This window comes from Malus domestica, chromosome 07 (genome assembly GCF_042453785.1).
Source record: "Malus domestica chromosome 07, GDT2T_hap1".
Lineage (NCBI taxonomy): Eukaryota > Viridiplantae > Streptophyta > Magnoliopsida > Rosales > Rosaceae > Malus > Malus domestica.
This window is the reverse complement of record NC_091667.1, coordinates 31,022,285-31,035,499: the sequence shown is the minus strand read 5'-3', so window position 1 is coordinate 31,035,499 and position 13,215 is coordinate 31,022,285. Positions and strand designations below refer to the sequence as shown.

The 13,215-nt window shown below is 40.0% G+C and overlaps 2 protein-coding genes across 2 annotated transcripts; both read left to right on the top strand.

Moving 5' to 3' along the window:
• The first annotated feature begins 733 nt into the window (after positions 1-733).
• Positions 734-4,935, top strand: LOC103432924 (probable LRR receptor-like serine/threonine-protein kinase IRK). Its single transcript, XM_008371151.4, has 2 exons — positions 734-2,790; positions 3,112-4,935. The coding sequence occupies exons 1-2, from the start codon at positions 1,316-1,318 to the stop codon at positions 4,556-4,558; spliced, it is 2,922 nt and encodes a 973-aa protein (XP_008369373.2). The 5' UTR covers positions 734-1,315; the 3' UTR covers positions 4,559-4,935.
• Positions 4,936-8,752: 3,817 nt separating this feature from the next.
• On the top strand, positions 8,753-12,457 carry LOC103432916 (U-box domain-containing protein 62). The gene is made up of 8 exons (XM_008371142.4): positions 8,753-10,079; positions 10,203-10,536; positions 10,629-10,710; positions 11,287-11,344; positions 11,497-11,585; positions 11,692-11,787; positions 11,872-11,942; positions 12,093-12,457. Exons 1-8 carry the CDS (start codon positions 9,620-9,622, stop codon positions 12,214-12,216), a joined length of 1,314 nt encoding a protein of 437 aa, XP_008369364.1. The 5' UTR covers positions 8,753-9,619; the 3' UTR covers positions 12,217-12,457.
• The last annotated feature ends 758 nt before the right edge of the window (positions 12,458-13,215 follow it).

Sequence of the window (13,215 nt, the reverse complement as noted above, 5' to 3'; positions counted from 1 at the left end):
ATTTCCAATTAGATAGATAAAATGGCAAATAAACATAAATGCCAATGTACAAGGCAGGTTTTATTTCCTTTTTTTTTTTGTTTGGGTCAATAGAACTTTCATTACATGAAAAATTAGTACAAAGTTCAAAAGGAACCTGATAAACAACTACCAGTCTACAAGACTAAAACATTTGATTGAGGGCATATTTGCATTACTGCTTGAATCAAATTGAGTTCAAGATACTAAAATCGCAATCAAATTTACAAAGATTCAGATATATCCAGCTTCGCCTCGTGCTAAGAATCTTCTTCGGGGCTAAAGGCCGTGAGTTTCACGGTAGTGGAAGTATGAAAGCTTCGGTCTTTCATAACTGGCCCAAATTTTTTAGTTCGAAAAAATTGAGTACAAATATTTTTTTCGTAACGCATGCTTTAATTATTTTTTGTCTTTAAATCGAAAATATAGAGCAAAAGAAATTCAAGAAAGAGAAAAATGATTTGCGAAAATCATTTTTTTGTAAAAAAAATTAGAAGCTGCGTGTTAAAAACGTAATTTCGTCAACTCAGGGGGAAGTTCGAAAGTTCCTTCAGTCAAATTCCAAAACGTTCAGTCGCCGGTTACCGTCACTTGTGCGTTCCAAGTCAAAAAGCGCCACCGGTAACCACCACTGGGCGTGTCCCACGTCGGACCCTTCGGATCCCGACACGTGTCCAACACGTAATTAATATCCCCCCCGCCCCCATACCAAGCCGGTCCCGCCCTTCTCCGCCGTTAATAGGAAACTTCAATTTAATTTTCTCGTTTCGGAAGCTCATCAAACTTAAAAAGACTACAAACAGTCACAGACACACACAGAAGAGAGAGAGAGAGAGAGGAGAGAGAGAGAGAATTCCGCGATAACTCAAAACCATCGGCTTTCTCAAAACCCTAGGTCACCTCCTCCGTCGCCGGAGCTTCTTCCCGCTGCAAATCCCGTCGGATTTCCCGGCCATTGTAGCATTCCCGGCTGAAATTTGAAAACTCCAGCCTCGGCATTTGGCGGTTCTCAGATCGAACCAGCTCGGAGCTTCTTCTTTGACTTGTCGTTGACTGTTGGAGCTCTGTAGCTCGACTGTTTCTCACTGGGGAGCGATTAATTTCTAGGGTTTTTGTAAATCTCTGATATAACGCGCCCCTTTTGGTTTCTCGGGCTTCTCGTTTGCGACGGCGCCGTTTCCTGGATCATTCGACTCTCTACCTCTCCCCATTTTGTTGTTTCCGCACCTCCAAATCTTGGCTTCTTTGAGCTCTCTGGTTTTTATGGCCTAGTAGTGGGGCCCTTGAGCACCGAACAATGCGACCGTTTTCAAGCATGAAACCGCTGCTCCTCCTCTTCGCCGTCGTCGTTTTGGCTCCGGTTCTCGCGAGATCTCTGAACCCGTCTCTAAACGACGACGTGTTGGGTCTGATAGTCTTTAAGGCCGATATCCAAGATCCGAAGGGGAAGCTAGCGTCGTGGAGCGAAGTCGACAACAGTCCTTGCAATTGGGTCGGGGTGAAATGCAACCCGAGATCCAACCGGGTCATCGAGCTCAGCCTCGACGACTTCTCGCTTTCGGGTCACATCGGCCGAGGCCTTCTGCAATTGCAAGCTCTCCGGAAGCTCTCGCTTTCGAAGAACAATCTCACCGGAAGCTTAACCCCTAACTTTACTCACATTGACAACCTCCGAGTCCTTGATTTGAGCGAGAACAGCTTCTCCGGTGGCGTTCCTGAAGAGTTATTCCGGCAATGTGGGTCGCTGAGAGTGATTTCTCTGGCGAAAAACAAGTTTTCCGGGAAAATTCCGGAGAGTTTGGGCTCGTGTGCGAGTCTAGCGGCTGTTAACTTTTCGTTGAACCAGTTTTCGGGTTCGATTCCAGCTGGGGTTTGGTCCTTGAGTGGGCTTAGATCCCTGGATTTGTCTGATAACTTGTTGAAGGGTGAAATTCCAAAGGGGATTGAATTGAATAATTTGCGAGGAGTTAATTTGGCCAGGAATCGGTTTACCGGGCAAGTTCCGGATGGAATTGGAAGCTGTTCGCTCTTGAGGTCCATTGATCTGAGTGAGAATTCGTTCTCGGGTAACCTTCCTCAGACAATGCAGAAACTTGGCCTGTGCAGCTATCTGAATCTGCACCAGAACACATTTTCTGGTGAGGTTCCGGAGTGGATTGGAGAGATGAAAAGCCTGGAGACTTTGGACCTTTCTAGCAACCGGTTTACGGGTGAAGTTCCAAGCTCAATAGGCAATCTTGAGGCTTTGAAGGTATTGAAATTTTCTGCAAATGGGTTCACTGGGAGCTTGCCAAAGTCTATGGCTTATTGCACAAACCTTCTGGCTCTAGATTTTAGTAAGAATTCGATGGCGGGTGAACTTCCGGTGTGGATATTCGATGCGGGTGAAGAGGAAGTTTCACTTTCAGATAAAAAACTAAGCGGAAGCAAGAACATCAATCAATCTTTATCAGCTGAAAATGCACTTCAGAATCTCCAAGTCTTGGATTTATCCCTTAATCATTTTTCGGGTGAAATTGCGTCCGACATTGGGGCCTTAAGCAGCTTGCATACGTTGAACCTTTCTGGTAACTCTCTTGCTGGTCCTATTCCTGTGGCTATTGGAGAGTTGAAGGTCCTGAACAATCTCGACTTGAGCGAGAATCGGCTCAATGGAAGCATCCCTCAGGAAATTGGAGGGGCTTTTTCTTTGAAGGAATTGAGATTGGAGAAGAACTTTCTCACGGGAAAAATTCCAACTTCAATTGAGCACTGTTCTTCTCTGACCACATTGTAAGTTCTCTTAGCTCCCTGACATTTCATTTTTGGTATCCTAATTTTTCTTAATCTTGAAGGGTAGTAACTTGTTATTAGAAATCCATTGCGCTTACCTAAATCTAGATATGATTGTACACACGAATTGTGTTCGGCTCATTGTCGAAATGGATTCGTTGTTTTGATGAGCTGTATGTGGTTGTAGAATCATGAAGTGTAGCAATACGGGTCTCCTTTTCAATAATTTTTGTTCTGGGAAAAACAAAATTCTTCTTGATTTTTCTTTGTTTGACAAATTTTTCTAGGTTTTTGATATGTTATTTTGGTTGAAATCTACAGAACTGTATCACAGAACAGACTGACTGGTCCATTACCTGCAGCAATGTCCAAACTTACCAACTTACAAATTGTGGACTTGTCTTTCAATAACCTCACGGGAGGCCTGCCGAAGCAGTTAGCCAATCTTCCCAACCTACTTTCCTTCAACATTTCCCACAACAACCTCCAGGGTGAACTACCTACGGGTGCCTTTTTCAATACCATTTCCCCTTCCTCCGTCTCTGGAAATCCATCTCTCTGTGGCTCTGCAGTTAACAAGTCTTGCCCGGGAGTCCTTCCCAAGCCCATTGTCCTCAATCCCAATTCCTCTTCCGACTCCACCACAGGAGAAATCTCATCAAATCTTGGTCATAGAAGAATCTTACTCAGTATTTCTTCGCTTATTGCCATTGCAGCAGCCGCTGTCATTGTCATTGGTGTAATTGCCATTACTGTGCTTAATCTCCGTGTCCGATCTCCCACAACTCAATCGGCGCCAGCCCTTGCATTTTCAGGTGGGGATGACTTCAGCCGTTCCCCAACAACAGATGGCAACTCTGGCAAGCTAGTCATGTTTTCAGGTGAGCCTGATTTCAGTACTGGTGCACATGCACTGCTCAACAAGGACTGTGAGCTTGGTCGTGGCGGGTTTGGAGCAGTCTACCGGACACATCTTCAAGATGGACGGCCAGTTGCAATCAAGAAGCTCACTGTTTCTAGTCTTGTCAAGTCTCAAGAAGAATTCGAAAGGGAAGTGAATAAATTGGGGAAAGTGAGGCACGATAATCTTGTGGAGATCGAAGGCTATTACTGGACTCCATCATTACAGCTCATCATACATGATTATGTTGCCGGTGGTAGTTTATATAAGCATCTTCATGATGGAGCAGGTGGAAACTTTCTGTCATGGAATGATCGGTTCAATATAATTCTTGGAACTGCGAAAGGTTTGGCTCACTTGCACCAGATGAACATAATTCACTACAATATAAAGTCCAGTAATGTCCTGATTGGCTGCTCAGGCGAACCGAAAGTGGGAGACTTTGGCCTAGCGAGGTTGTTGCCAATGCTTGACCGATATGTTTTGAGCAGCAAGATCCAGAGTGCACTCGGCTACATGGCACCAGAGTTTGCTTGCAAAACAGTAAAGATAACCGAGAAATGTGATGTGTACGGGTTTGGGGTTTTGGTTCTAGAGATTGTCACGGGGAAAAGACCAGTCGAGTACATGGAAGATGATGTTGTGGTGCTCTGTGACATGGTGAGAGGAGCACTGGAAGAAGGCAGGGTAGAAGAATGCGTTGATGCTCGGCTCCAAGGAATTTTCCCAGCAGAAGAGGCTATACCTATGATGAAACTAGGCTTGATATGCACGTCACAAGTGCCGTCAAACAGACCAGACATGGGTGAGGTTGTCAACATTTTGGAGCTGATCCGATGTCCTTCAGAAGGCCAAGAGGACTTTTGATGATCATGAATTAAACTAATCTTAACAGATATTCAGCGAAGGGATTCGCAACAAGTTATCCGGCAAAGAAGAATCCAGTTAGTTCGTTCGTCGAGGGAGAAGAGAGTTTCAATTGTTGGAAGGTTTTTCTTTTTCTGCATTGTTGTATTTGTTACCCTTCTTTTGTGGATTTCTTGTGTTATATTTCTGTAGTTTCTCCTCCATGCTACAAGTAGCTAGGTCACCAGATTCTCCTTTGCCGGGTTCCGATTTGAGTCCCGTACAGAAATTGTCACGACTAATCTTCTGAACTCTTTCAATTTCTGTCTTTGATCATGTTTCTTCCCAAGAGCTGATTCTATTTGTCAACTTCTAAACGCTTGGAAAGTTTTGCAACATTTCACTGATCCTACATTTTAGTCTGTTTGATTGCTATCTCCTCAATGTAGCTCCAACTGAATTGACATGAATGTCGGCGTAACAGTATTTCAAGCAAATCACGTATAACTACGTGAGTAAATTCAAACGAATAAAATAGTACGATTGTTTTAAAATACTGCTACAGTGACATTCGTCGAGGGAGAGGGCAATATTGGCCTTTAAAGACATGTATGGGAAAGTATTGGTGGTTATTCTTGCCCCATGTGTGTCCCACTGATGGAAAGTAAAATACAACTAGTGGAAGTCAAAAGTGAGCTGAGAGGCCTGAGGAAACCAGAGAATCTTAGTGCCCACTTTAAGGCTAATAAATATAAAGAGCTGAGTAAAATAATGCAAAAAGAAGAAGAAACCAAAGTGGTAGGGCACATACAATTATACGTTAATATTATATATATATATATATTAGGGAGCTACCTGTCGGAATAGAAACTATCTTTTTGTATTCTACCACCCATTTCTATATGTTCAATTTTACCACTGTGGTAAATAATTACGTGCTCTTTTTTCTTTCTTTCCTTCTTATTTAAATAATTACAATTAAATCATGTCAACTTCTTGTTTTGAATTTTTTTATAAAGAGAAAATGACAAAAAGAAAAGTGTAAGAGGAGATTAAAAAGGGAAAGAATTTTACTTCTCAATTTTCAACCGTCTTAACTGCGGTAACTATTTGTTTATTCCTCTTTAAACCTCTCTCCAATGTTATGGTCAGAATAGTTGCTTGTCAAATAGTTTGACCCATGTTTCTCTCTTCTCCTTGATACCTCTCTAGCCAAAGGCACGTCACAATAACAATAAGCGATGCTATCCATACCTCTTTTAACTTTCTGTACGCTCTTTTTAATTATTGACCGTCAGATAAAACAAATTAATACAAATCAAATGATAAAAATTAATATAATATGTATGAGCAATAAAAAAATGTGTGTAAATCACGTCTTTAAAAAATGTGGCAGTCCGAACAGCTACAAGCTGCAGCGCAGGGAAAAGAACACGGCGTTATCTGTAAAGGGTAGTGAAATAATATAATAAATTTGCATAGTCATGTGCATAGATTTTGAGCAATGACAATGAGTTGTCCCTAGCTGGTGCTTTCAGCCACGAGGACAATAAATATATGGTTTGGGGCCCAAGAGAACATTCATTAGGTTGGTGTTATTCCAACACAACCTTTTGTTTTTCACATTCACTCTTAAATTTTTACTGTCGAATTGAAAAGTATCAAACAAAAATTAACAAAGCGTAGAGAAATGTTATAAGAGTTTCAAAAGTGGGACTCTCTAGGAACTCTGTGTCACCTAGAATTAACGATAAACTGTGATGTGATAGAGAGTTCCACTTTAAAAAAATCGCCTTAGCATTTCTCAAGCGTGTATAGAAAATAAATGCAGTGTATAAATCGCACCAAGAAATGCTAAGAAGACTCTTAAAAGTGGAACTCTACGTGGACTCTCTATCACCTCATATTTTTTACACAATATTTTATAATATTAACACAGAAATTAACGTTAAATTGTAAGGTAACAGAGAATCCATGAAGAATCGCACTTTGAGATAATATATTTATCATTTCTCAATAGCACAATCCTAAATTATTAATACATTGGTATTTGCATTATCACCTTGCACATGGCTCCTTCTTAAAGAACCCAGACCCTCTCTGGATCTAAAGATCCTGAGCAAATGATCAAATGATCTGTACCGTTGAAATTTGATTCAACGGCTACAAACGGTGGGCCCTTTAAAGTTATAATAATTGTAGCCGTTGGATCAAATTTCAACGGCTCGAATCATTAGATCTTTAGGTTCAGGATCTGGGTTCCTTCATAAATACATGATTTTCTTTGGACTTGGAGGATTAATGCGGGTGAAAGAAACAAACAAATCCCCATCTTTCTTTCTTTCTTTTTTAATCCTCAAAAGAGTGGATTGCCGTAGAAAAACCACCAACTTTTAAGTGCTTGTTTGAGAAGCAATCTATGTTGTAATTAGTTGTATATCCTATTATGTCTATCTTTTTGATAGTTTCATTATCATAATAGAACTAGAGAGATTCTTACATTCCTATGTGCTTATTCAAGAGACAATCTTCGTTGTGACCAGTTGTACATATCGAATATAAAATCGGAAATAACTGAACATCATCCCCGTGATAATTCGCACAAAGTTTATTTCCATGTAACCTCCTTAAAAGTCAAGAACCCCACAACCTTTGATAGGACCAAAACATGAGCATTGAGCCCAAGATGCATGGAAACTCCGAGCTTGGAAATAAACAAAGATATTCATTGGTATGGGCAGTCAGTTAAGGAAAAGACTTTGCTTTCGCAATTAACTCCTAATCAGTGTTTAGGAGGACTAATCAAATTTCAAATTGGGGGAAAAACACTAAAACGAAAAGCTGCTTCTATTGTTCGGAGAAAATATAAAGTGAATAATAATAAATGGCTCATTTAAAAGTATTTTTAAAATTATTGAAGTACTTTAGCGGAAATATTTTTGAGTTTCAAAAGCACTTGAAACAATCAACTCCTACAAGTGCTTTTAACATTTTTACTAAAGAATGGTTCAAAAAATGGTTTCATAAAAAATGATTTCAGTCATTTTAAAAGTACTTTCAAACTAGTCTAAAATTATTGGAACAAACAAAAGCAATATTATTGAGATTTGACAGAAGAGAGTAAAGAAATCTGCTTTTTCGGCTATTTGGCTTTCTTCATGCTTTTGCTTTTGCTTTTGCTTTTGCTTTGCTAGGGGTAACAACATGATGCCTTCATAAAACTAGCTTTTGGTCTCACAGCAGTTGGAACCGGAGGGAGCATGTTGCTGTTGGGTTGCCTTGCCTGCAGGTGGGGGCACTGCCTATCGCCTACCAACACATGCCCACTAACAATTTGATGCTATGATTCAATTTTTCACATCCTCGAAGTGGTACATTACTCGTTTGGAGTCGTACATTGCCTTTTCGGAACTGTGCATACACACCAACACAATATTACCACTCGAAGCATCGACACCACCACTTCAAACACTAACATCATCACTTTTTATCGCAACGTGTTTGCATTTAGTGAAAACACGTACCGAAGAAAAACCGGTGTACCCAAACAAAGTAGGACGCAACTTTTCTGCAAAAATAAGACCATCTCCAATCAAATGAGGGGCATAGGTCTCGTTTTAACCTTCTGACTTTTAAAAAAATTAATATTTTAATGAACAATGCAAGATCATATTTTTTATCATCTAGAACCATAAGGCTCATTTTAGCACTGTCACAAAAAACCGTTTCCAACCGAAGGCCAAAAGACTAGAGTATGAAATGTGAATAATTAAATAAAATAAGATAAGATAGTATGAAATTGTGAAAAATATGTGAGAAACTATGTAGGAAAAAATTAGAAATTAAATAATAATAACAAATCAAAAAAAAAAAAGGGCTGGGCATAAAAAGAGAAAGAAAAAAGAGTGGGGTGGGCAAAATGGATAAGAACAAAAAAGAAAAAGAAAAATTGGGTTGGGCAAATGGAACCAAAAAAAAAAAAAAAAGTGGGCTGGCTGGCTAAAGATGCCCAACCGGTTGGCTTCTGGTCTTTTTTTGTCCTGTGGGACTCATTAGCCTTTTAGCCTAACATTCGGTTGAAGATGATCTAAGAGCTTTAGTCCTCAATTGGTGACCAAAACCAGTGCAGGATATCCCAAGTAAATTAAACAAGAGAAGCTGAGAAGTATGTCAGACCAAATGCTTCAAATGTGGTTAGTTCGAGCTCGGAAGCTTGAATTCTCGAAACTCTGCTCAACGTGCTTTACTGGGGTGAACAAGAAACGTTGTTGAGATTAAACATTGGCAATGCAGTTGAAGAAAACTTTCATTCACAAGATTGCCAGCTACTCTTTGATTTTCGTCGATTAGAGAAAATTGGTTAATCAGGTTTGATCTAGTAACTTCTAAATGAACAAGCGATTGTAGAGTCAATGACCATTACATCTTAACCATGGAAACTGAGGTTGAATTGCAGCAAACAGAACTACAGTAAAACCACAAATTAACACCAAAAAGCAATTGCATTTCTTTTCACCTTTGTCTAGCAATATTACCGCATTCGTTGACAAGGAAAGCGAAAGAAATGAAAATCGTCGAAAAGTTTATTGGCTAAATTCACATGATGAGAAGGATGAGAAGGATAGAGAGGAAGACAACGTCAATGTGGATTTTATGTACTTGTTTTGTTTGTATGTATGTCGGCCTCCTTGTCTTGTCCATCTTCCTCAATCATTAGACAGATGGCCAGCTGCTCCGAATGTTCAACTCTCTCCAGGGAGGAGAATTCTAATCTCCGAAAAATATTCAGATGGTTCTGTAATTTCCCAATTTTACATGGGCCCAATTGCAATTAAAAGTTTAAGCCTTTAAGTCCTTCATCTTTCTTAATTTCCAACCGAGGTCCCGAAAATCTCAAAGCCTTACACTTTTTCACTGTCCCCAAAATTGCATGTGAGCACTCTCAAGAGTGTCTTTTCCCACCCAAATCACTCCCTAAAACCCTAATTCCCCAAACCCTCCAAAAGCTTCTTAATTTCCCCTAATTTTCGATCGCCAAATGATGCCCAATTCCCTAAAGTAGGGTTCTTACGGCTTCCAATCATGTCCTCCGAAGAATTGGGTCTGGTTCGGACCCAGAACGGGCTCAACTCTCCGCTCGTGTTCCAAGACGAGAACTTGCGCTTCAATTGCGGAGCTCCGCAGCAGCGCCGGGTCGGGGACGCGGGTCCAAAGACCAGAGAGCTCACCGGCTTCATCGACGACCGGTTCTTCGCCCCACAGAGCTCGGACTTCCGGCGAAGTATGTATAGCGAGAACCCGGACCGGCGGGACCAGGCCCAGCCGCGAAACTGGAACTCGAACGGAGCTGATACGACGCCGAGTGCCGAAGGATCGGATGAGGACGACGATGACGACGAAGACGATGATGAAGGAGATGGCGGGCTTGTCGGAGTGGAGAGCAGGAACAAGGGCATTGCTGGTAATAATGGGAGTAATGGGGAGGACAAAATGGGAAATGGGAAAGTTAAGCATCACCATCAACAGCACCATTCTTCTTTTGGTAAGAGAAGAGATCTTTGTGGAAAGTTTTGATCGTTTCATAAATTCGCTTCTAATTTTGGAAACCTTTGTCGAATGTTGATTTTTCGAATGTTGTTTTTTCTTTTTTTGGGTATATTTTAAGGTGGGACACTGATAGTAGGATCTAGTAGACAAGTGTTGGTGAAAGAACATAGTACTGGGCAGCAAATAGTGAACAGCAACACAAGGGCTAGTTCCAGTGATAATCATAGTAATGCTCAGCAAGGAAGGCTTGGGAATTATCACAATGCCGTCACGGTGGCCGAGCCGGACGGTGACATGTATTACTCTCAGTATTTGCAGGGCTCTGAGGGGTCTGGTTCTGCTCCAAAGGATTTGGTTGTGGAAAATGGTTGTGGATTTAGTGGAAGAAAGGATGTTATGAACTCGAGCGAGTCGGGAGACTCTTTGAGGGCCATTCTCTCTGATCCCGTGACGTGAGTTTTGTTCTTTCATATGCTGGTTTTGCATTTGATTTATCGATTTTTGGAATTGGTGACTGAGTCCTTTGAGGTGTGTTGAATTTTAGGGGAGCTCTGATGGATGACGCCGTGATATTGCCTTGTGGGCATTCCTTTGGAGGTGGTGGAATTCAGCATGTTATTAGAATGGTGAGTGCCTCAGAGCGAAACACAGATTTTTCTCTTGCAGATGTAATCGTTTCTGTTTATCTTCAAGAAATTTGGGCGATCCTACAGCAAAAGATGTATATATCTAAAACATCATTGCTTTCTTGCTGGTATAGTGTAATCTTGCAAGCTTTGTGCATTTTATAATCTCTTAACAAAAGATGTATATATCCCACATGCTGTGTATGTGCATATGGTTCTACATCAAATCTAACAACATGCATAGTTACAATCTCAGATTAAAACTTTGAAACAAAGATGGTAACGGTCCACAGTCGAATTATTATTTTGTTGATAATACACGGTATTGTCATTGCTTTGATTGCTTCCATTTCTTCCGGGTGCAAACAAGTTATTATATATGCATGTCATTAACTGTTTCCCGTGGCTGCACTCAGTGAAGAGAGATCACTATTTTGAACCTTTTGCCTGCAAAGTATATCTGGTACATGCGTGTGGGATTCTGTGAACCAATAAGAAGTTATGCCCTGTCACTTGCAGATTCTTGTTTCGTTTTGATTGTCAAATTGAAGTTTTATTTTCTTCCATAATTTCCAGAAAGCTTGCTACAGTTGTTCTCTGTCGATTTCAGAAGACTCAATTGCTCCGAATCTTTGTAAGTAAAAGTTTGTCATTGATGATTTATAATCACTTACTATTTCAAAATATAGAAAAAGGATGAAAGAATTGGTGTCAGATGACAAACTGTACAACATTTATTTGTTTCAGAAAACATTCTAGTATGACATTTTTGTCTTACATGTGCAGCTCTTCGAGCTGCTGTGCAGGCATTCCAACGGGAAGAAGAGTTGCAGTTTTATCGCTCATCCAAAAGAAGAAGAGAAAGGTTTGACCAGGTTCGTCTTTTTCATGATTCAGAAACGGTGGCATCATTAGGTTTTTCAAATGCTGAGGAAAATATTATTAAGACCTCGAAACTAAGGCCTTTATTTGCTCATTTAGGAAAAGGGTGGCTGTGGTGATTTAGTTTTCGTGGATTCTCCAAGGGGTAGAGGTGTTCAATTTCCGTTTGCTGTGACTGACAGAGTTATTATAAAGGTTAGCAGACTAAAGTTCCAATCTTGGCTCTCGTTCTTATTCCATTGTTTGTTCTAACTAATAAATGGAGAGATATTGTCACAGGGGAATAAGAGGACACCACAACGCTTTGTTGGACGCGAGGCTGTTGTGACAACGCAATGCTTAAACGGATGGTTAGTCATATTCTAGTTTTATTCCATTTGAACATATATCAAGAAACGTTCCACCTTAATGGTATATATTCGCTTGCCTTACGTGCCTTTGTCAAATGAGATGCTGGCTTAGATTTGATTTGATTTGATTTATACAAATTGCCTCAACAGGTATGTGGTAAAAACGTTGGATAATGCAGAGAGCGTAAAATTGCAGTATCGCTCCCTTGCCAAGGTATCCGACGACCCAACATCCAAGCCAATGTCGAGCAAGATGGCACCTAACTGGCTCTAGGCCGAAATACTTCGTTGGCAATATACCACGTTATAACACAACTTTGTTGTTTAAATTTTTGCCTCTGTTTCCGGCGTTGTAAATTATAGAAGCCTTGTCACAACTGCTCTGAGGGAAGCTCTAGAATTGTGAATTTAGATTGTAAAAATATGTATCCATATTTCTTTGTGTTGAGCAATGCTGTATTTGAATCCTGTGTAAAACTTTGAGGGTTCATGTACATCATTTTTGGTCTGTGGGATCCCTGCGACTTCCGATGTTACCTCATTCTGTCAAATTGGTTAGAAAAATCATTGACTAGGCTATCCTTTGCTCGAAACTCGGTTTTTTCTTATTGTTGGCTTTAGTTCCATAACAACCAAGTTAACGATTTTTCTTACTTCCAATCAAGGTCTAAAATATCGATATTATCCTGATATTTCCATCGAAATTTCCGTGTTTTTTGACTACCGATATTTCCGATATCATCGATATTTTACACCTTGATAGGAACTCTATGTGGTACTAAGTCACTCATGTATCTTACCATGCAATGTATGAAGTGTAAAATATTGTACTAATTCATTATATATAAATGATTATGGTGTGTTTAAACTTCTTTCATTAATTATTACATATTTTCTACACTCACAATGTTTGCCAGCTCGCTATATAATCAACTTAAATAAGTTAAATCCATCATGCAATGCATTTCCTTCCAATTTTGTTATGATAAACTAATAGATAATTGACTAAATAAACATCCTGCAAAGTTTCAATAAAAATTTCCAAGTTTTTCTTACAATTTCTGTGGTTTTTATTCAATTTTTATGGATATCGATTATATCCCGATATTTTCATCAAAATTTCCGTGTTTTTGGACTACCGATATTTCCGATATCATCGATATTTTATACCTTGCTTCCAATGTTACCTCATTCTGTCAAATTGGTTAGTAAAATCGTTGACTAGGCTATCCTTTGCTCGAAAATCGGCTTCTTATTTTTGGCTTTAGTTCCA